The sequence below is a fragment of the Peromyscus maniculatus genome, chromosome 17 (genome assembly GCF_049852395.1).
Source record: "Peromyscus maniculatus bairdii isolate BWxNUB_F1_BW_parent chromosome 17, HU_Pman_BW_mat_3.1, whole genome shotgun sequence".
Lineage (NCBI taxonomy): Eukaryota > Metazoa > Chordata > Mammalia > Rodentia > Cricetidae > Peromyscus > Peromyscus maniculatus.
The window spans coordinates 41,179,576-41,202,968 of NC_134868.1; the positions used below are offsets into that span (position 1 = coordinate 41,179,576).

Here is a 23,393-nt window from a genome sequence, read left to right on the forward strand (position 1 = left end):
TAGAAGTAAGCAAATAAAAAGTCCAGAAAACAAAACTCGGAAGTTTCTGGTATGTCTTGGTGTTTTCCTACTTTTAGGAAAATAAATTGTTCTGGAATGATGAGACATAGTTTAGGATAAGGTACCTCACATCCTATTCTCCAAAGAATCCATCAGTGCCTGTCATTTCTAATAAATAAATAAATAAATAAATAATCAGACAGACAGAGTAGCAAACTAGTTTGAGTTTTTAAAGGAAAGCCATAATTAGGCAAGTACACTTACACACACACACACACACACACACACGTTGCACACACACACGTTTGCACACACACACACGTTGCACACACACGTTTGCACACACATACACACATATATGCACACAAATGTATTCATACACAAAGGAGGGAATTAGTTTCCCCATACTTGAGCTACAAGCCCATGCACACTTGATAGTCTGATGACCCCGTTTTAACGGAAAGCGGTTTGAAAGAAGAAGGAAGGAAAGACTGCTGTGAAGTCTTTCAACACCTGTCCAGTAACTTGGGTCTCCTTTCATCTCACTAACTCTTGGCACTGTGCGGCCTCTGTAGAACAGTGCATGAGCTCCTCTGCGTTCTCCAGGCTTTGAGAAGCAATCAGTTACAGCAGTAGCTGGTTTGCAACATCGATCCTTCACTTACAAGGTAATGAGTCTCCTCCCCATGGCAGATGTCCATAATAGACAACCCCTTCCCTCTAGCTGAATATCCAACACCAAAGAGGTATGAAATGAAGACAACTTTCCGGCTCTCTCAACAAAAATGTGCTTCTGCAATTTTCTTTTTTAGAAGTAAGGATTCTTTTTTCTTTCTTGTTTTATTTTTATTTTTATTTATTTATTTTTTTTTTGAGACAGGGTTTCTCTGTGCAGCCCTGGCTGTCCTGGAACTCTCTCTGTAGACCAGGCTGGCCTTTAACTCAGAGATCTACTGGCCTCTGCTTCCCAAGTGCTATGGGCCAAACTGCCTCTCCCCCAGCAAAAGGAAGGATTCCTAATGGAGGTGTCACATAGAAATCAGAATAGAGTCAAATCTAACTTCTTATTGACAATCTTATTTTCCTGTTAAGACTTTCTTTTGGTTTAGAAATGTCACCAGAGCCTACTGGTAGTCTGTACTTTTCCTTAGAGGGCTTCGAAGTATAAATTGCTCCCAAGTGCCCTGGGTATGGCAGTCACTGGTTACCTTGGTCTGGAACAGCCCTCGGCCTGCACATTTCCCCACCCCCACCCCAAATGTAACACTGAACATACCAGGTTTTGCCAGGCCTATGTGACCTAAACAAGAAATTCAGATTCTACTAGATGTATTGCAAAGTCTTTTACAATGCTTTTGAATAAATGGCCAATTTGTACTGAACACACTCAACTTTTCCTAAACAGTTTGGGAACTAAGGAATGAATTGGCAAGTAAACAGCCCAGGATTGATGGCTGATTGCTTTGGATTCTGGTGGATTTGTAGAGCATGCTTCTCTTAGTATGCTGGACAGTCACGATCTCTGCTTAGCATTTCTTTCTTGGTCAGTGTTAGGGCATGAAGCCCTTTAGAAATGAATAGGAAGAGCAAAGGTCTTTCTGTCTACCCCCCCACCAATGATTTATGTCCTAAAAGAAAGGGACGATCTCAGCCCCTTAGAGTTACTACGGCTTTGGGAGTTGGAAGTAGTTTATTAGCCCAAGTAAATGGAGTGCTAACAGGAAAAAAAAACTAATAAATTATAACTAGAGACCGATATATAGACTCACATGCCCTGTTTCTGGCATAGCAGGGATGGAGCCAGGCAAATTGAGCCAGACCTGGCTTCTACCAACCCTTTAGAATGTGTTTCACCGCGGCCACTTTCAGTACTGCTTTTACCTGTAGAGTTTCCAGCCACTGGCTGGTGAGAATGAGATGCTAAACATACAGATCTGGTTTTTCAAAAGCAGTGTACGAATTAGGAAAGGAGTGTGTTTATGTAGATTTCTCTGTGGGAGCCTAAAACTTCAGGTATGCATTGAAGTTCCTGTGCCATCACTTGCTTCCCCTCCACTCAACAGAGCTTAATGCCCACAGTGGGAAAACAGGTGACTGATTTTGGGGGTGCAGGCCCCGAAAAAATGAAAGCATATACAACATGTCCACGAATACAGACACACCCCTGCACACACAGTCTTGCAGCCATGGCACATGTTTTAAGGACATTTTTTTTCAGACATGATGCATTCAGAGTCCGCTTATCATTTTGTCCCTTCCCCTGAAACAATACAAGTATTACCTGTAACATTACCTTGCCATGGCTCTATCTGTAACCTTGTATCTTAAGAGAAACAAGACCTATTATTAACTAAATATGGGACCATCTAGTCCTTTGTTGAGGAGGTCTGAGGGACAGGACAAAGGAGAAATAGGTTTTTTGAAGTGACGCTTTGAAAACTATATTGTATATTTTTTCTTGAAACCTCCTATTCAGGATGGTCACAGGTGAAATGTTGCTACAGTCTTGAAATGGCTCGATTTTGATTTCCATGATGTTTGGTTATGTAGATTTTATGCCAGGAGCCTGGATATTGTAGATACACATCCAATAGCACATCCTATTTCAGGGTGAGGTGTTTTACTTCACTGATCACAAACCTAGAAAAGAGGAACTCCTGGGAATTGTGGGGAAATGTGTAGCCTGAAGTTGGCCAAGTGTGACAGAGTAGGACACATCGTTACTGCTCTATTCCTTCATAAGCAGCAACCTTTGGCCTTCTTGATGAAAATGTGCCCAGTGAAACAGAAATTGGCTGTTTATGTCCACAGCTATCACACGAGTACAGAATTGCAGCTGTTTGGTTAACTGGCTTGTAGCAGTATATATTCAGTGTTTTAGAGAGGCGTACTTTCCTTGTGCTAGATGGACAAATATTCTAATAAATATTATCCAGGATTCTTGCCTGAAACTACTATTGTCTCTAGAGATGTGTCTCAAAGTTAAAATACTTGGAGCATTATATCTGTCTTTCCAGAACCATTTTTGAGTTATTGTCTTGGTCCTCCTTGATACAAATCACAAAACACTCAAGATTTAAAATCCTCATCAGAAGCAATTTTCTGTCATTGAAATGTTACTCTCTTAGCAATGTATGTAATGAATGATATCAGGCCAGCTATGATACTATCCTGTGTTGGGGGGTGGTATACATGTATGTATGTGGGGATTGATCCCAGAGCCTCATGCATGTTCCTCCTATACTCTACCACTGAGCAACACCCCCCCCCAGTATCATCTGTTCTTAATCAAGTCTTTTATATCAACGGACAGGTGGTAACAGACATTTAAGTTTCACCAGTGGACATCAAATATTGAGAAAAATCCCACATGCCTTTGTCTACTAGCATGGCAGGCATTTCCTTCATGTGTAAAGAGTAAGGAGAAAATGTATTAGGCATTTGAATGGCTTAGCAAGAGGAGGAATACAAGTCAAAATATGAATGAATTCTGATATTTAGCTCCTGACTTTAACATATAAATACAAAAGGTATGTGTGAGACCTTTGGGTTATAGCCCCAACACCACAATAAAAAACTGCAGAGTATTATTGTTCCCTGATTGACTTGTACCCTTCCCAGTCATTATCTTGCTCTCTTGAATTCTTTCACACCCGGACCTTTGGAATGACATTGTTGCTGACAGTCTCGTCTCTATTTTCTCCTCCCTCAACGATTCCAGGGTAGATCATCAATTTTATTAATCATGACCTCACTCAGAGTCTCTCGGTCATCTGCATACTGGACATTAATTCCAGCCGGGAGTGTCAGAGTGCCTGTGCTATGGATGCTTCATTGTTTTATAGCTTTGTTTTTCCCTTCATGTCTTTATTGTAACCTCTGTGCTAGCTAAGGTGGACTTCTTTCACTGAACACGACACTGCCTTCTCACATCCACAGATGTGTTCTCTTATTTGTTTAACAGTGTATTCTTCTCACATAGCCACAGGCCCTCATTGCTCCTAATACATCACCATATCCCTACCCTTTACATATGTTATTAGATTCATAGCAAATGTCATAATTTATCCTTTTGACTAGAGTGAATAGTTTATTTCAGTGGGTTTTCTTGTTAACCAGGATTAGTTTTCAAACATATATATTGTCAAGGAATGACTTTTTCTTCTCGTTTTCTATCAGCATTTTTTTAAATTCCTACCAACTGCATTGATTCAAATTCAAATGCATAAATATTGGCTAATAATAAGGATAGCCATGATCTTACTTGTCCTTCTCAATAATGGAAACGTCCTCCCTACAAGAGTTAGTGTTACATACCATTTAGGTTGTTGGCCAAAAGTAAATTCTTTCACATGGTGCTGAGTATTATTTACTTTATAAAGAAAAAGAAAGTGTGTTTTGAAAAGATACAATCAATTGTTTGTATTTTTATATTCAAGGCACAATAAGCACATATTTAAAATCCACTCTATAGGGCTAGGATGTATCTCAGTGCTAAGAGTATCTGCCTTTCATGCATGACACCTTGAGTTCAACCACCAACACTGAAAATAGCTGTATCGTATAAAATTTGCATTTAAACATGGCTGTTGTAGTTAGGGTTTCTGTTGCTGCAGTGAAACATCATGACCAAAACAGGTCGGGGAGGAAAGGGTTTATTTGACTTATACTTCCACACCGTAGTCCATCACTGAGGGAAGTCAGGACAGGAACTCAAACAGGGCAGGAACCTGGAGGCAAGAGCTGATGCAGAAGCCACAGAGGGGAGCTGTTTACTGGCTTGCTTTACATGGCTTATTCAGCCTGCCTTCTTATAGAACCCAGGACTACCAGATGGGGATGGCACTGCCCAAAATGGGCTGGATCTTCCCCCATTGATCACTAAGAAAATGCCTTACCGTTGGATCTTATGGAGGCGTTTTCTCAGTTGAGATTCCTTTGTCTCTGATAACTCTAGCTTGTGTCAAGTTGACATAAAACCAACTGGTACAATGGTTAAGAATGACTCATGAAAACACAGGGAATGGTATAATAAATATCCATATAGCCAGCATCCATGCCACAGTTATCATCTTAGTCCCGTGATTGCCCTTTCTTCACACTACCTGATATCAGATCTCTGACATCTGATCATTTAATATATACATATTTATATTTTTGGAAGATAAGGAATATGCTGTTTTTAAACATATCCAGGAAACATCTTACACAAACACAAATTGGTGGCAGTGCTAAGTATTATTAGTTATTTAGATGGTGATTGGACCTTCTCTTATAAGCACATTTATAACAGTTTCTGGGAGCTAGTTTCCAAATGAGGTTCACACAGCTTGGTTGGCTGATGTCTCTTGATTCTTATGTGCTTAATGTTGGGTTTTTCTCTTCTTTCATTCTTTGCCTATAACTGTGGCTCTCCTATTCCTACCTGCCTTTCTGCTCTTCAGGAATTCAGGTGGTCCATGCTGTAGAGTTCTATGCTGAGGGGTTTTCACTGGTCATACCCAGTCACGGTAGCTTTGAGTGTGTCCCTTTGATCCAGCTCCTTTCCTGTTCTTTTTTACCTACATGGAAATATTTGATTAAATTAAGATTAAAATTTGGAGGTGGAGAAGAATGCTTGACAATTTTACAGATAGTGACTTTATTCATTAAATGCCAGTTCAGTAGCTATTAAAATGACTACATTGCTTTTATTTTTTGATATGCCATGATCTTTGTTTAAATGTGTTGAATATAAAGAAGAACCTACCTCAGGGTTTCTCTCTTTTTGACCTCTCATCTGCTTTTATTTCCAAACACATTTCAGAAGATGAATAAATTAGCCGCTGTCATTAAATGTCGAATGTTAATTCCAGTGCTGGTTGAATAACTGAATCCTTGATCATTGCTGCAAGTCCACCTGTTTTGTTTTGATTTGTTCTGTTGCTGCTAAAAATTTTGGCTAGCCTGGACAATGGCAAGATAATATTCCTTACATTGGCATGGCCTTCTCCTTCAACCAAATTGATCATGGTAGAAAATGCAGAGTAAAGAAGGTGTACCTTCATCATTTAGTGTGGCAAGATCTAGAAATAAACCAAAGTACACCAGTCAGATGGGTTGCTGTTGTTGGCTTTGTAGCCAGTTAGTCTGAGACTGTACTCTTTTAGAATATATACTAATGGGAAAATAATCAGGGGACAGCCTGAAATTCTGGGTATGCAAAGCTTATACTCACAAGATTTTAGTGGTTTCTCAAAAATATATAGCAGAGTCATGTTTCTGGAATTGGTTTCCTAACTAAACACAAAACAAACAAACAAAAACCCAAATCTATTGACTTTGCAAAGAAACTATGCTTTTCCTGTTGTCATTTCTCGAAGCCAGTCACCCAGAGATACTCTCTGTTTCTTTGGAAAAGCTGTGACATCCTCTGAGACATTTGTGTCACTGAGATATCGTTGTCTAAGTTGTAGAATAGCATGATTAGACTGTGTCGTGAATAAAATGTGCTGTCAGGGGAAAATGGCAACTTGTATATTTGAAAAATAACTTTGCCGACAATCTTATTTTTCTAAGGATAACACTGTCTAATAACACCAAGTAATTTGCTTAGCAACTGCTGGGAACTTAGAATGGGCTTTCTCTTCAGCTACAGATGACCTTGGTCTGTCTTCCGTGTGTGTGTGTGTGTGTGTGTGTGTGTGTGTGTGTGTGTGTGTGTGTGTGTGTGTGTGTAATTTTGTTTTATGAGGAAAAACATCCAAAGGTTACTTCTCATTCTGCTGGAAAGGAAGAAATACTATTAGGTGCTTCTCAGGGCTTTTAAAGGAGAAAAATATCTAAAAATCATCTTAATGCCCCCCTTCAGCCCTAAAGTAGGTTCACTGAAACAAAACACAAACTGTGCCTCCTACATTTGTGTGACCCAGGGAAGCCAGCCTCTGTGTACATTTGTGAATTCTTAGCTGGGGTATTATTGTTAAAGACTGAAGAACCATCTTCTCTTTTGAGATGACTTATATCCTCTTTTAAAATACAGGATGCTATAAAATATACTAAGGTCCTTTCTGGTCCTTCCATGCTATGTGAGTTTAAATGGTACCCAAACACACATCCAGCAGTTAAGCTAGTTAATCTCTATTGGATTTTTTTTTGTGTCAACTTGTTCTTTAGATAAATTGCCACCTTGTAGAGTGTCTGAAAACTTTTAAACTTCCCTAGTTTATGAAGTAAGCCTTGAGTCCATGCGGGGAGTTAATGTAGTCTACTATTGAATCTTCTCGTTCCATTTTCCATGGTCTCATGAAGTTTTCTTTTCTAACCCTATTGTCTTCTCTCCTCTTTCCTCACTCTCCTCTCCTCTCCTCTTCCCTCCCCTCCCCTCCCCTCCTCTCATCTCCTCTCCTCATTGTAGATTCTCTTTGCTTTGCTCCTGTGTTGGCCTGCCTTGTCTTTTTCAGGGCTGGGGATAGAACCCAGGGCTTTGCACATTCTAGGCAAAGACTGTACCAGTGAACAGTGCTTACTTCTCTGCTTTCTTGTGGCTTCTTTAGCAAAGCTCAGCGAAGAAGCAGTCATACACATGGTCAACATAAGAGCAAGTGAGTCATAACCGATCTGTGTTTTGTCCATGCATACAATCTTACAGCCTTTGAATTTTTAGCTCTAGCAGCTTTAGTTATGACTATTACTTGTGTATGGCAACACAATTGCCAGGAAAGGCTGTTTTTCAAATATACAAGTTGCTGTTTTTCCCTGACAGCACATTTTATTCTCGAGACAGTCTAATCATGTTATTCTACAACTGCTTAGACTATGTCTCAGTGACACAAATATCTTGGAGGATGTCACAGCTGGGCAGTTGCAACAGCAAAGCTACAGTCTCTTTACAAAGCCAATAGTCTTTTCTTAGGAAGCCAGTCCAGGCCTACCCAGCACCAATTTGTTTAAGCTAGAGCTCCCAAGAGCTGGGAGTCCTTTCAGGTTCATTATGGCTTCTGCTGATCTCCTAGATCCAAGAGTGTCTCTTATCTCCTCCAGGAAATTTTCTCCTTTGCAAGGACCTATATGCTATTCAGCAAAGGATTGAATTACTATGTCGAAAAAAAAAATTTGCCAACCCAGAATGACAGTGCTTCTGTGGTTCCGATGTGGCTCTGGCTTTTCCTGTAGAGAGCTAATGACTGCTCTTACCATCCCCTTACTGTAGAGGGAAGCCACGTGGACAGGGCATCAGACTCTTCCTGTTTGGCTTCTGGTCCAGAGGGCTTCAGCCTGGAGAACCGTCTAAGCAGCAGTACAGAGTGTGTCCAGCAGAGGAGCCCGATAGCATTCTAGACAAGGATAATAATTTGAAGGGGTTTGGGCTTAAAAACAAACAAATAACAGCAACAGATATAACAGGATATGAAAGATCGGTAAAGCATGCAGATTTCTAAATACATCAGCATTGAAGATACAGGTAAGGTTTAAAACTTTCATTTTGTAGTTTGCCTGCTTTGTATAGGAATTTTTTTTAAAAAAGCTTTATATATTTCATTGAGAAAAACCTCATGCTTACTTAATTTGCCACAAGTAAATCAGAAAAAAGTGCCTTGAACACACTGTCCCTCAGGAAGGACAGAGCCTCGTAACGTGGCTGCATTGAGTTTGCATTGTTACTCCCCCTGACTCCTGCTATGTGTTCAAGGAAGCTGGCCTGAATAGTTTCCCAGAGGTGTGCATTTGTACCATGGTCTTAATCCATTGGTGCTGTCCCTCTGTTTTACTGATGAGGAAAACAGTGTTTAAAACCAGGGAGAGAGGGAACCATCTGCCCAGCATTACTTTTGCTTTATCTTGAGCTACTCTGTGGGAAAACGTGTATGCTTCCAAGAAAAAAAATTCTTAGTAAGGAGTAGAAAACACCAAATTGTTATTCAGATGTTGATCAGTGTGCTTACAAAAGTATTCGGTAGTGTAATGCTCAAAACTCACGTTACAAATTAGAGCTGTTTTGTGTTTCCTATCATGTGGACTTTATACTACTATAAAGCTCGGGCCATGACACTTACCTATATCCCAGCCACAAGGCTGAGGATCCAGAATTCTAGGTTAACCTGGGCAAGGTAATGCGACCTTGTCTTAAAGTAAAATAAAATAGTTTACAGTATTTAAATGGTTATACTAATTTATGATAGTGTAAGTGTATTTAGTTTTTATAATGTGGAACTTCAGGCAGGAACATGACAGAATTGTGTAAATACTGAATGTAGAAAATAATCATATTGAAAAGTGATTCAATTTTTATTCTTGACTCATTCATCAGTTTTATTATGTAAAACAAGTTAACGGGTTGGTTCTGAATTCTTGGCAAACAGTTACAATAGAGCAGGGCTGTCTGTTTACTGAATGCCTTACAGTTATTCATTGACTTCTACTGCAAACTAAGCCCTCTCCCATCACATTCCCCAAGAAACTACAGAATTCCAGAGTGAACAGAAAATATGTTTTGCTTTTCTTTGTCCAGTGTTTATGCACCAGTGACGAGTCAGTGACACCCATCTGGGTGCAGTGCTACAACAGAAAAAAAATCTGGTAGCAAACTGCATAACAGCCCTCTCCATCTTGCTTTTGCTGCTGAGTTTAACTGAACAGCCCTTTGGGTACAAGTCTGCCAATCACTGACACCGCTGAGGCCTGGGCTTGATGCTTCTCCACATTATTAGTGGCACTATTCATTGCTCAGCAGCTTAACTACATAGTTTCCTTTCAAGGGAGGCTGGCGATGGTCACCTTCATTTATGACCATTACCTATACATGTGATGGGCAGGCGGTGAGGGATGAAAGGACAGATTCAGAAAAGAAGGGGAAGAAGGAGAGAAGAAAGGAATCAAAGGAATCTTATCATATACACAAGGACTTCTTTTCTAGCCCTTAAATACTGGTTTTGGTTTCCAAATCCTATTATTAAGGTAGAGAAATGTCCCCTTCCTTGGGAATGATCAGTATCCTTGACTTATATTGCCATAACACATATAGTCTCTGGCAGTGTGTTACTTCCTTATTTATGCTTTTTCTCCTTGCATATTATTTGCTAACTCACCATGGAAAGTGCATTTGGGTTGAAGCATTCATAGATACAGTCAACGTAAGAACCACCAAGTCCTACTTATTCATGTGTATTTGTTCAGACAGTCTCATTCTGTAGCTCAAACTGGTCTTCAATTCCTATTCTTACCATTTCATCTGCCCTACTACTGTGATTAGAGGTGTGCATGGGCTAGCCCGGCCAGTTTTGTTCTTAGTTGTCATTCATAACACTAAGTAAAAGCTAACACCCGCATTATGACGAACTGCTCACAAAGTGGAAGTCCATGGGTGTAATCAGCACTGAGTGGAATCTAGCTCACCTCTGCACAGAACATCATTTGTGTATTGAAATACATTATCCCTACAGTCCTTAGTATTTCTTTCTAGCTCCCTTCAAAAAGAAGGCTGTTCACGTGACTTGGTGTGTAAGTCCTGTTCTGTCTGCTTCATTGTTTTGGTGGGCAGCATTATCAAATGGCCTGTGACCTATCAATATGCATGTAGAAGCCAAAGGGCAAGGCTACCACTATGAAATGAATAAACTGACAGCATATCGTTTTCAACCAAGAAGAAGAGAAAAAGTGGCAGAAATCCACAGAGTGTGCGTAGCACTGTCTCTCTGGCAAGCTCTTCTGACAACTGCAGCTTATTCTAGAGTTTGGCCCTTGCTTCAGAGCAGCTGTATCCAGTCAGTTCACGCTGCGCATCACTTGGGATTTAATTGCCACTTTACAATTCATGATGTTTTCAATGCTGCCTGTGGATAAAAGCGTTAAGCACAAGAGCCACGACTGTGAGATCGCGGCTACCTCATTTCCAGCAATTAGCTTCTATCAAATGTCCCATTACTACCTTTAAGTAATGATCTAAGAACTTTGCCAGTGGAATGTGTCAGGGCTGCATACTTTGGGACAATATTATAAAAGAAAAATCACTTCAGGGAGAAATATTTTTAAGAGTCAAAGGGTACTGTGCTTCTTGGTGGTTGTTGTTTTAATGTGCGTTTATTAATCTTAGTTATTTTGATAATCCCACAAGGTCAGCAAGTCCAAGGAATAAAGGTGATATATCTGTCTTTGGCTTGTATCATGGCCTATTTTTATTGTTCATTTATAATTTATGTATAATTATGTTCATTTGTGGAGGTTGTTGGTTTTGGTTTTAGTAATTTCCATAGGATTTATTCTGAAAGAACCTTCCAAGCAGGCTACTCAAATGGACAAAGGACATCCTTAGCCACATGTTAGGGACTCAGATACCACTGGGGACTGCTCGTGGGTCAGCACCTTTGTGCAGGAAAGTGTGGTGACAACTCAGTGGAGGTGGTCCATACACTTATTGGGGTGTGGGGGCAGGAAGGACACCCAACCGAATTTGTTAATAAGTGGAATGCTGTCAGCACCTGAGTTAAAGCAGCCTTCCTCCTCATCAGTTAAAAGCAGTTGCCATGGATTAAAAATTAACACATGTTCACGAACCATTTTTTGCATGAAGACATATTGTTTGGTTAAAAGGATATGCTGTGTGACATATAGAAATGTTCTCTGCCATGATTTTATGAACCAAATTACATTCCCCTCATTGTAATAAAGATTCTTTTAACATAGCTGATAGTAGGGGGTAATCACCAAGCTTAGGTTTGTAGATGTCTAAAGGCTACATTTAGTGACATTATGAAAAAGGCCTTTTATTGAAGTAAGTACAAAATTGACTTAGGCCAGAAATGATGTAGCTCAATGCTAGAACACCTACTTACCATGTGGATGTCCCTGGTTTAATGCTCCACACCACAAAAATTAGTCAGTTGTCCCAATTCCTAATTATCCACAATAATGATATGAGTAGCAGTACAAATCATTTAAGTCCTCAGATTTCCAATGTTAAACATTTCCTTTCGGTGTTACAGGTTAGCAAATGCTACACCATGGAACTGTGCTTCCAGCCCCTTTGTCAAGTTTTTGTTGTTTTTAAATACTGATTGCTAAATAAGAAAATAGCAATTTTTCCCATTCACCCACTAATTCTTTATCTAGAATGCATATAATCTCTGTAAACATTTTCTATGGTTGGCATCACCCCTGTTTTCTGAATGAGAAATTTAGGAGAGTCAGGACTAAAGATGTCTAGAAGGAATTTGAATGAGATCACTCTTTCAAGTTCAAGTGGTTTTAATTCTCCTTCATTCTTCTTTCTAAAAGTTGTGGTCCCCAATGTGCTGTACGCAGGAGAGTGGGAAAGAAGAAAGGGTATGGGAAATCAGAAACTGAATAATCAAGATGTTGACTATTCTGGTCAGGAAGAATGAAAATAAAAGAGTAGAAGAAATTTGGTTTAAAATAATAACAATATGTGATTTGGAAACAAATGAAAAATCAAAGCAGAATAAAATGGGAAAAATCATACATGGTGGGTCAAGTCAATGTACAGAGGAGTATTGACCCACACAAGTAATAAACTAGAAGTGATAAGAGACAAGGGATTTAAAAATCTATGGAAATAAGTCAGTAGATAAGATAAAAATTTCATCTCAAAATAGATTTTCTTCCTGAAAAAGTAGACAGAATCTTGACTGACTTGATGCTTCTTATCCTGATTGATATCTAAGTGGTGAATACTGTTTGACACTAAGCCCTGCCACATTCTTCACAGCCATGGGAAGGGGGAGGGGGAGGCCCTGATGCTGAATGCCCTTGAGCTGCAGGACAGGGTACTTGGTTTCATTTTAGTGTAAGTACTCAGTGGTCCAGCTGTCATTTTCAGTTTTATTTCCATAAGACTGTCAGGCTGGAGAAGTAAATGTCAAGTTACCACATGAAGATCTGATAAACCAAAGGATGACTTGTTTCTAGTCTCGGTTCCAAATAGATGAGTCTTACAGCAGGTTGTACATTTCTAGAGATATCCAACTGTCTGTTTTTTCCAAAGCATGTTGGCAATCAAATACGTGGTTTTTAGTTGTCTAAAATGCACAGTTCATTCTAAAACGAACTTATACATAAAATATAATGGCCAAAATAAATGATTGTATCAGTTATTGTTATTAGAAATTCCTGTTGTTGTTGGGATCTGATACCATCACATTTGAGCCTTGCTAGATATGGAATTTTATTTCATCACAATGGCGGTTCTCTTTACAGAACAAAGTGTCAAACTTTCCCCTTCTTTTTGTTTCCCCCTATCCAGCCACGTCTACATCCACAACGGGGACCAGCCATCTTGTAAAGTGTGCAGAGAAGGAGAAAACTTTTTGTGTGAATGGTGGCGAGTGCTTCATGGTGAAAGACCTGTCAAACCCTTCGAGATACTTGTGCAAGTAAGAGATGAATTCCTCTATGTGGCTTATCTCCATAACTGCTTATTCCAGATGATTCTGTGTTGTGATTTGCTCCATTGCTTCTTTTCCCCACTTGGTTGCATCCTGTTTGAATAATGCCAATTTATTTGTGGAGGGTGGTGGAAAATTTACACCATCTGCCATCTTCTCTGTCATGTCCAGAACTGGTTTTATTCTTTTCCGTGTTTGTGGGTATTGTTGATCTCCAGTTGTTGTTGGGTTTTTGTTTTGTTTTGGGTTTTTTTTTATATTTTTATATGTCTAATGTTGCTTTCCTCATGGTTTTCATTAATAATTGCTGAAAGAAATGTGCACATATTGTAGAAGGCTGTAACATTGGATCCGTACTCCTTTACTCATGTATAACTTGAGCTGTGAGGTAACATTTGTTTCTTATCCCAGTGCTCACCTGCAAAGTGAACAGGTCAAATACAGGAAGCAGGAGGCAGAATTTCACGATGATGTTATTGCCCCATAATTATTTCTCAAAACTCTCTAAGTTGCTATTTCTCATTATTAAAGACAAACAAGGTGCATACGTTCAGAAATGCATTTGGTGTGTTGAAGCACCATTGTCATAAAAAAAAAAAAGTAAGATTTGGTCTGTGTTTGGTCTGTGCTACTTATAGACATGTCTAGATTGTCCTTTTCCTTCCAATGACCCAGAGCACAGTTAAGAAAGTATCACATTAAGCTGGGCAATGGTGGCACACACCTTGAATCCCAGCACTCTGGAGGCAGAGGCACGTGGCTCTGAGTTCAAGGCCAGCCTGGTCAACAGAGAAAATTCCAGGACAGCCTGGACTAGTCAAAGAAACCCTGTCTTGAAAAATAAAAACCAAAAAATCGAACAACAAAAAGAAGTATCAAATTTATATTCTCTCACCAGCAACATAAAACAGCATGGGTTTGTTTTGGGGGGGCATACAACAAATATTTAAACTTTATAGTAAAATGTCAATAGGTTGATTAAAATGCATGTGTTTATTTTGTCATTCATTTTAACTCTGTTAATATTTGTTCTATATTGGTTATATGGACTCATAATTTGACATGGATAAAAGATCTTATGCTGGGGCTCTAGCACAGTTGAGAGAATGCCTTCCTAGCATGCACAAAGCCCCCAGTTGCATGTAAACTGGATGTGGAGGTTGGCAGCACATGCCTTTCCCAGCACAAGGGAGCAAACAGGGAGGATCAGAACTTCAGGGCATTCTTCTTCCTAAGCTTTATAGTGAGCTCCAAGGCAGCCTGGGAAATGTGAGACCCTCTTTTAAAAAATACAAGACAAAAGGCTCCTTGAGTGGTAGTGGTGCCAAAAGAGCACACCTTGTGGAGGATGTGTAGTTGGTTTTATCAGTGGAGACCATTCACAGAAGCAAATCATTATACCTTAGAGCGAAGCGTAGACTTCTAAGCTCAGTTCCTCAGCTGGTAGAGGTTTTATGGAAGAGTCTCATTAAGTTTTTAAAGCAAGATAAAGTAGTCAAATATAAAGAAAACCAAATCATTTCATATGCATATGACACCACACTAAATTATTTAAGTTACTCTTATAGTTAAGATTAGTTTTAATTATAAAAATTATTCAGTTGTGTTTACTTGTGCAGCCAGTTTTCAGTTTTAGCCTTCAGTTCTGCTGAATTGCTATAAAAAAAAAAGCACAAGATACAACCACTCCCCCATATTTATCATGGCAAATGGGATGAGTATATTTTATAGCCTCCTATAAGACCTTCTTTTATCACATGTAAAATACCAGATGTAAAGAATTACAGCCTGTAAGATGTGAAGTTCATTTATTATACTGGGAAACCTTGTGATTTTCCTCTGTTCTTAGGCATAAAATATCATTGTGTTTTAATAGATCTCCTTGAAAGAAAACATTTAAATTTTATTTCCTGAAATTTTCCCCTTTTTGAACAATTCTCCCCCCCCATTATCTATGTTTTTTCATTTTTTACCTCTCTAGAAAAGCATCTAAGATCACTATGTTTAAATCACAATGATGAAATGTGATCATTCTTTATCATAGCCTTCGTAAAGATTTACAAGCTGCATTAGTACATACGATAGTTTCTGAGTACCTCTAAGGAACCAGTGCAGTTATTTTCCACATATTAATTTCGCCTGTTCTGCAGCCCTCCCACATCCTACACAAAACACGCAACCACATGAGTGCTGTTCATCTGTTCCATTTTGGTACCATGCCAACAGCTGTGAGTTTTCTTCACCCACACAGTTTCTCTTTAATTTTTAAGTACTATCCAGGAAAAAAAAAGTACTTCCTTGTTTTTGTTTATTTTTGTGACTCTTGAAGTGAAAAGTTTGTTACATCTCTAGTAATTATCGAATTAGCAAACCGAGAACAACTATCTGGTGAATCAGGCTTGTCTTCCAGTTCTTAGAAAAGTACCTTTCCTTTTATTTTCCTTTCCTTCCTTCAATTTTGTTTTAGCTTGAATGTTTCTTAAAAGATTTTTATTATTACCCTCCCTTTAGAAAGAAAATCTCTAGTTTTAGGCCTCACTCGTTTTTAGAGTGTAACTTGATTGATGCATCTAAGTAATTCAGTGCCTTCAATTAAGAACTGGAGTACATCTGGCATACAAACTAGACCCAGCTTTGTTAAGTGAAAAACTTTCTCTGATCGAGAAAACCATCTTCTGTTAAAAACATCCATAAACAAGAAAATGAATAACAACTCAGAATTTAAACACAGTCACATAATATGCCATGTCCTGTGATGATATATGATTCACTAAAGCACATGAATAGAAATAGAAAGCATAAAAATGTTTCATCGGCTCATCGACGTCCTGTCTATGAAGCTAGTTCATAGTTTCCATATGGTCCATCTGCCTAGAGCAAAAACACCGTTGAAGTGCGAGCCGTGTTATTCACAGTCAACTTTATCTTCCACCAAAGACATGACTCTGAAACAGCACAAGCCTGGAAGTCTCCAGGGTGTCTCTCTGGTCACCTATACCACTGCTGTCTTCTTGGGAGTTGAGCTGGATTTTACAGCCAATCTCTTTTGCCCCTCTGCTTAGAACAAGGTGTTCCAAATGGATTAGCCATAATGCAGTTAAATAGTTCTCAGAGGAGAGTTTTGATGGTTCCTTGGACTTGCCCACGGGGACTAAATGGGGATTTGAGCACTGGTTCTCATCTTTCATATTACTCTTCTCTCCACAGTAATTTAAAATTTATCCAAGAGTAGGAATTAGTTACTATTCCAGATTATATGAAGAGGGGAAGGAACCATTCCAGTTTCTGTCCTCTGATGCTCTGACATCATATGGTTCAAAGCAACAAGATCCTTTGAACATGAAATTGTCCAGATTCTTTTTTCCCCTTCCCTTATGTCTGCTGCTCTGAGCAGTTCAGTTGAGAACTGTTTTGGAAGATGTGAATGGGATGTTTTTTAATCTAAAAATTATTTTTGCAACAGACAGTGCTTATAAATGTAATATATTGCCCAGTGGACAGATATAGGTTTACAGTGAGGGATTTGGATTTTTAACCACCAGTTTTGGTAAGCAGTCTTGTGTCCTTCCAATTTCAACCCTCTGGACAATATCTTCATTTATAACATAGAATTACTATGTTTTCCAAAAATTTTTCCCAGAGAATCAGAACAATTAAATGAGTGCATTTCTGCTAAAGTACTTTTAACTCCAGCAGGACTTTTTTTTTCTCCTCTAATAATAAAAAGTAAATAGTACTATTCTCTCTGTAGACATTGAAAAAAATGTTATCTTATTTAAAACCCAATTTTTCTTCTTATTTAAAAGTGTTTATATGGCTTTTATGAAGCCACCAGCTAGCTTTGTAACTTTTCAAAGGATGGTTTATTTATATATTTGATCACCAATAATAATATCTTTGATCACAAGTTTCTTTATTTAAAAAAATCAAAATTAAAACTCAGAAACCAGCCGGGCGTTGGTGGCGCACGCCTTTAATCCCAGCACTCGGGAGGCGGAGGCAGGCGGATCTCTGTGAGTTCGAGGCCAGCCTGGGCTACCAAGTGAGCACCAGAAAAGGCGCAAAGCTACACAGAGAAACCCTGTCTCGAAAAACCAAAAAAAAAAAAAAAAAAAAAAAAAAACTCAGAAACCAATCTAAACTTAAAAGGTAGAGTTTCCTTCAAATACTATGTCATGTGATTTTTTTTGATAATCAATGCTTATACACTATGTAGATCATGCTACATGATGTATTGTTAAAAGGTACATCATTATATAAATAAGACTATTGAAGATAAAGTCACAATAACAGGCTACTATAACTTAAATTCAGTAAAGGAAATGTTAATATTTGCTTGTTGAACAGCTGTATGCTAGACCCTTTTGCAAACATTGATAAAACATAAGGCATAGTCTTTGGTCCCTAGAAGCTCACATATGTGAGGAAATGAAATAGCTAAGTAACTAAACGATGCCAGTGAACGTGTTCCAAATAGCACAGTGCTAACTTTAAGGTAATTAAAATTTAAAGGGAAAGAAAGAACTAGAAACAGAGGAGCCTTTATAAACATAGCTCTCAATTACAGAGTCCTTCTAGTTTACTAGGCTTCCCTTGAAGATGTAGTAATCTTTCCTTTCCTTTATTTATCTTTATCACCATACAAAAATATTATTTCATTATGGCATTTTTCAAACAATTTATTTCCATCATTCCTCTTTCCTCCTCCACTATATTCTGTTTTCCCATTCCAGGAGCATACTTTCTTCTTTAGTATCATCTCTTGTTCCCATGTTCTCCTAGCTAGTTTTTTTATAGCCTATACCCATCCTTATGCCTCCTTATATATGTACACACAAATACTAAAAGTTAGGATCTGAATATGAGAGCCAACGTGGTGTGACATGCCTACCCAGAAGATCACCTCCATTCCAGAAAGTGAAATAACATAAAAACTGTTAGGTAGTGCAGACAGTTGTGTGGTCTAAAGGCTGGACAGGAGGGAACTTTGGGCATTGGGATAGCTAGTTAAGGAGCCAGGGTAATTTTGGGAACCAGGAGAATAACACCATGAACACAGGGATATGTTTAGCTGCATACATTAGGGAAATCCAGGGACTAAGTAAGATTCAAAGAAAAAGTCTCATATACTACCTAAGGCTAAATTTGTACAAAATACTATCAGAGTCATAACAGTAGAGATGATGTCTGTCTATACTATTTATAAGCAAATGGGTTAATGTAAACAAGGATGATTAGAATTCATTTGGGTCATAAGAGCACTATAAATGCTCCTCTGATTCCAGCCACAGAAGAGCTTTTTCATAGGGAACTTCTGTGTTCTTGAGTGCCATTACATTGATCAGACACAGAAAGCGTTTCTGAGAGAAATTGATGGGACTCATAGGAATCTAGACACTGTGAGCTCTTCAGACAACCATGTCTTCAGTTTCTTTTGTACATAGAACCCTACCACTCTTAGTATTTGTGAATGTATTCAGACATGGACTTCCTAGAGTAGACTGGAGAAAGTCTTGCAGGAATGAGTTTAGGTGCAGGTCTGTCTGGAACTGGAACATTGTCTAACCCCTCCACATAGCTCACTTCCTTTATCTTGCTTGCATCAGCTAGCAACCATGTGTGTTTTGAGTTCCCACGAGGCAGGCATGGGTTCATGCTGAGCATCCAAGGCTGAACCGCTTCCTTTAGGAGACAAAGGCCATTGAAAATAATACCCATGTTTCAAGCAATCGATTTAATAATCAATTATTGATGTACTGAGTGCCATGAAGACATTTAAGGAGCTAAGGGTATGTTTGGTGAGGACCTTAAGGAATGAAAGACAAAGGCCTTGTAGAAGGGACAGAAAATATGAAGACATAGTCTATGTTGAATAAAATGTACTGTTTTAAAAATATTTGTATGGAATAATTTAAAAGAAACCATTTAGATGCCTAATTATAAAATGGGTCTGTTAGCACAGAGAGAATGAGAAAGTGCCTCAGGGTCTCTATTCTGAAGTAAGAGTATCCCCCTGAGACAAAGACAGACCACAGATGAGTAGCTAGTATATCATGTGTCAGTATAGTATAGTAAGGTATAGGCTGCATTGGTTGCATGTCTATTGAAGTTGTTTGTTTTGACTTAAGGATGCATTCATGCTGGATAAACATTGGTGAGGGTTTTAGTCTCCGTGTGAGCATTTCCCTAGAAGCTGTACAAACAGAGCCTTAGGTAAGGCCAAAGGTTCAGTCAAGGAGGGATATGTTTCTAAGCACTTCCACACCCACTGTTAGTAGGGAAAGACAACGTTTGAGAGTTTGTGTGTGTGTGTGTGTGTGTTTTCCTTGGTATTTACTCATGAACCCTATGAGGCCACTATATGTACTCTGTTATCTCATGGATTGGAAGCTAGTCCCAGGGTCATAATAAAAGAAGGGAAAGACCCATACTAGCTGAGCAGTGATGGAAGGTATACGCTAGATCTGAAAGAAACATCGTTGGAACATTTTCTATTTAGTGTTTTCTTCAATGATGTTAAGGAGGGCATTCTCTTGAGGAAGTGAATGGCTTTTGCAGATGACATTACAAAGAACACTAAAACACAAATTAGAAAACCATATATAAGCCTCAAGCAATTTCACATAAAGGCTGATAACAGAATAAGATTCATCTTGGAAAAATGCAGACTAATAGTAACAATACATTTGGGAAAAAATAATCTACAATGCAGATACTCAGCCAGTGAGTTAGGCGAGCTCTGGCCAGAATACCAAGCCAGCTATGGGGTGAGAAAAGTCTGTGTTTGCAATGTGATACGGTAGAAAATCGGCCAAACAGTCTGAAAGCTGAATCCATGGGCAACTCAGGTTTCCAGAGTGACAGCAGGAGGTTTTGATATCGAGCAAGAATTAGCCAGTGTTCCCCAGAATGAGTTTGTTGACATTTCCATGACTTGATATTTGTAAATATCAGCACCAAGTAGGTAAATCCAGGTGTTTTACAGTGTCAAGGAAATGCCACGGTCTGTACTGAAGAAGAACAGGAAGATATGATATTCTTTCTAGCAGGGCATTTTTAAAAACTGGCCAAACATTTTAGCGTGGATTGAGGACTAAAGAGGGAGCACATTGGCTGTCGGCTTTCTTCCTGTTAGTGTTCTCAGGGGACAAAGATGAAAACTGGAAACAAAGGAAGGAAGATGTCTCAAGACAGTTTACAAGTTGACTGTAATTGATAAGTCGTTTATAAAATCGGCCAACCCTATAGAACCAGATCTTCCTTGGGAACTTGTAAATATCTTTGAATATGTCTAGAGTATCCATAAACTGACTCTCAAAACACATACATCTATGATTGAATCATTATTAGTAAATGTGGCAGGCCATTTATAAAGTATTGTTGTTATTAAAATGATCTTTAAATAAGGATTCATCTATGTTAGTTTAATTAAATGAGTGAGTTATAATTGCCAATACTCCTGGTTTGAAAAATTATAATCAATTGTTAGGGATTGCTTATTGGCTGAAAGGAAAGTCATGTCCCTTATAGCCAATGTAAAGCCTTGGACCTCACATGTAAGGAAAAGCCTGGACTCTGGGCTAAAACAACTTTGAACATTCCTTAGTTTAGGATTTATCTTAACATAGACTTAAAAGTGAAATGATTTTTCATCAGTCACTCTGTAAAGTTAAAAAACACATAATATTATATGCCATTTTAAGGCTAATGTAATTTTGAAAAATTCTAGTATTTTTGTTACTGCTGTTAGACAAGAATGTTGGTTAGAACACAGTTCTGCTTTATTGAATCCTAGGCAAAAAGGTGTTTAAATATCAAAATTTAATTAGGTAATAAATTTTCTTTTAAATAATCGTAGCCCTTTCTCTTTAACATGGCAGGCACAGTGTTAAAGGTTTTTACATGCGGAAGGAAATCCCCAGGTACTGGTAATTCCACAGAGGGAATTCTCTTGTAAACTATAAAGATAAAAAGTAGATGTTAAGATTAACTGGTTTTGACAAATCAGTTTACTTGTAGAAGTTTTTGGTGTGCAGTTCTTTATCAAAAGCTGCAGTTAGAATTATACACATTCAGGCTCTGAGTCAGGCAGTAGAGATACAGAGTGATTTGAGATAACCACCATTCACATCCATCACAACGCAGTAGACACAGTTAAAGAGGTCTGAACCAGCCATGGGCCAAGGCACAATAAAAGAACCAGGGAAGGAGTCCTTTATAGAAGGAAGAGGTAGAGTCAGTCGATGTTAAATTGGAAGAGGGATGCATAGATAGAGAAAAACTGAATTTTCACTCCATTAAGAATAGCTGTATCTAGAAAGAATAAAGGTCATTATGTTATATGTTACTGGACCAAATAGTCTGTATGACCACATAACAGAGATAACACAGCATTCAACAAGGATAGTCTCCCAGGATGCACACAAAATTCATAGTAATTAGAAAATGGGTAGGGAAGATTGTTTTTTATCCCATTTGTATAGTAGATACATGCCTTTTATTCACAGGCCTGGCATTTAAGATGTCTAAATAATAATTTCCTAATAAATGCCCTCTTTCTCTTAAGAAACTCTTGATTCCTTAGGTATTTTTTCATGTTATAATCTTTAAATATGAGCAGTAAGATCAGTTCCTACATTAGATGGATCTTTCTTCTCCAACCCCCGTCTGTCTGTCTGTCTGTCTGTCTCTGTGTGTTTGTGTGTGTGTGTGTGTGTGTGTGTGTGTGTGTGTGTGTGTCTTTCTCTGTCTCTGTCTCTCTCTTTCTCTCTCACACACATACACTCTCACACACACACAGAATTCATATTGGGCATATTAATTATAATGAACAAATGGTGTGTTCAATATGAGAATTTTAATTTTTATTAAGAAAGCAAACGGGTTGAATGAAATGGTCACTGTGGAATGTATCTGTAATTCTAGAATCAAGTATAGCATGTCTTATAAGATTATGTATTTTCTTCAGAAGTGATTTGGTCAAATAAGCTACAGGGAGCATTTTTCTTTAAAAAAAAATATCTATCTAGGCATTCATATTGAAGCATATAAGATGACATTCTTATAGAAATATCCCCTACTTTATAGGTCAGTTCTTATATATTGTTCTAGATAGAGCTTTCTCAAATTCCTCCAACAAAAGATTATCAGTAAAAATAATCATTTTATCCAAGTATTTTGAAGACTTCAATGGGACCATCTTGATATATTATATATATTTATTGATACTTGTTAGCTTTTTGAGACAGGGTTTCTCTGTGTAGTTTTGGTGCCTGTCCTGGATCTTGCTCTGTAGACGAGGCTGGCCTCGAACTCACAGAGATCTGCCTGGCTCTGCCTCCCGAGTGCTGGGATTAAAGATTTATTTTATACTTATGTATATGTGTGGTGGAGAGTATGTACACATGAGTGCAGTTGCCCATGGAGGCCAGAAGAGGGCATCAGATTCTCTGGAGCTGGATCTACAGGTAGTTGTTAAACTGTTTGAAGTGAAAGCTGGGAACTAAAATTGGGTCCTATGCATGAACAGCATGTACTCTTAACTGCTGATCCATCTCTCTGGCCTTATTGGTGTTATTCTTATTGATATTAATTATGTTGTACAAGTAGTCATGTGATAAGAATTCTGGTACTGCAAGTATTTTTTGTGCCTTCATGCAATAGGAGATTTCATGTACCAAACTACTTGATAGCATTTCTTATTCCTATTGAGTTTAGCCTGAAAGTTAAAGAGATCACTCTTATGTTAGTAGTACTAGTAGATTTAATAACACATTTAATACCAAAAATGATAGTGTTCAGTCTTACTTACTCTAGAGACTTGTATAAAAATCACTAAGTCTGTACTAGCAGAGCAAATTATGTTAGATGAGCGCAGTTTGTGACAGCTATGATGAGCTATATGGATGTGTGTGCTGAGCATTCAATTACAAATGTTCACCTCTAAGGATATTTGCCTTCTAGGACTCTTCAATACCTGGGTATTAGGTCATGATACTGGGTAAATCAAAGCCA

The 23,393-nt window shown here is 38.4% G+C and overlaps 1 protein-coding gene across 17 annotated transcripts in view; it reads left to right on the forward strand.

The window, feature by feature from the left end:
• The window catches only part of Nrg1 (neuregulin 1), a 200,576-nt gene that overhangs the window by 154,075 nt on the left and 23,108 nt on the right, over window positions 1-23,393 (forward strand). For 16 of the 17 annotated variants that reach the window (XM_042262915.2, XM_015992777.3, XM_015992783.3 and 13 more), the window contains one exon: window positions 13,238-13,367. In XM_042262915.2, coding sequence (XP_042118849.1) covers window positions 13,238-13,367 — 130 coding nt within the window. Of the gene's footprint in view, window positions 1-13,237; window positions 13,368-23,393 lie in introns of those variants that run through there. The other variant, XM_042262918.2, reaches the window with a different exon arrangement.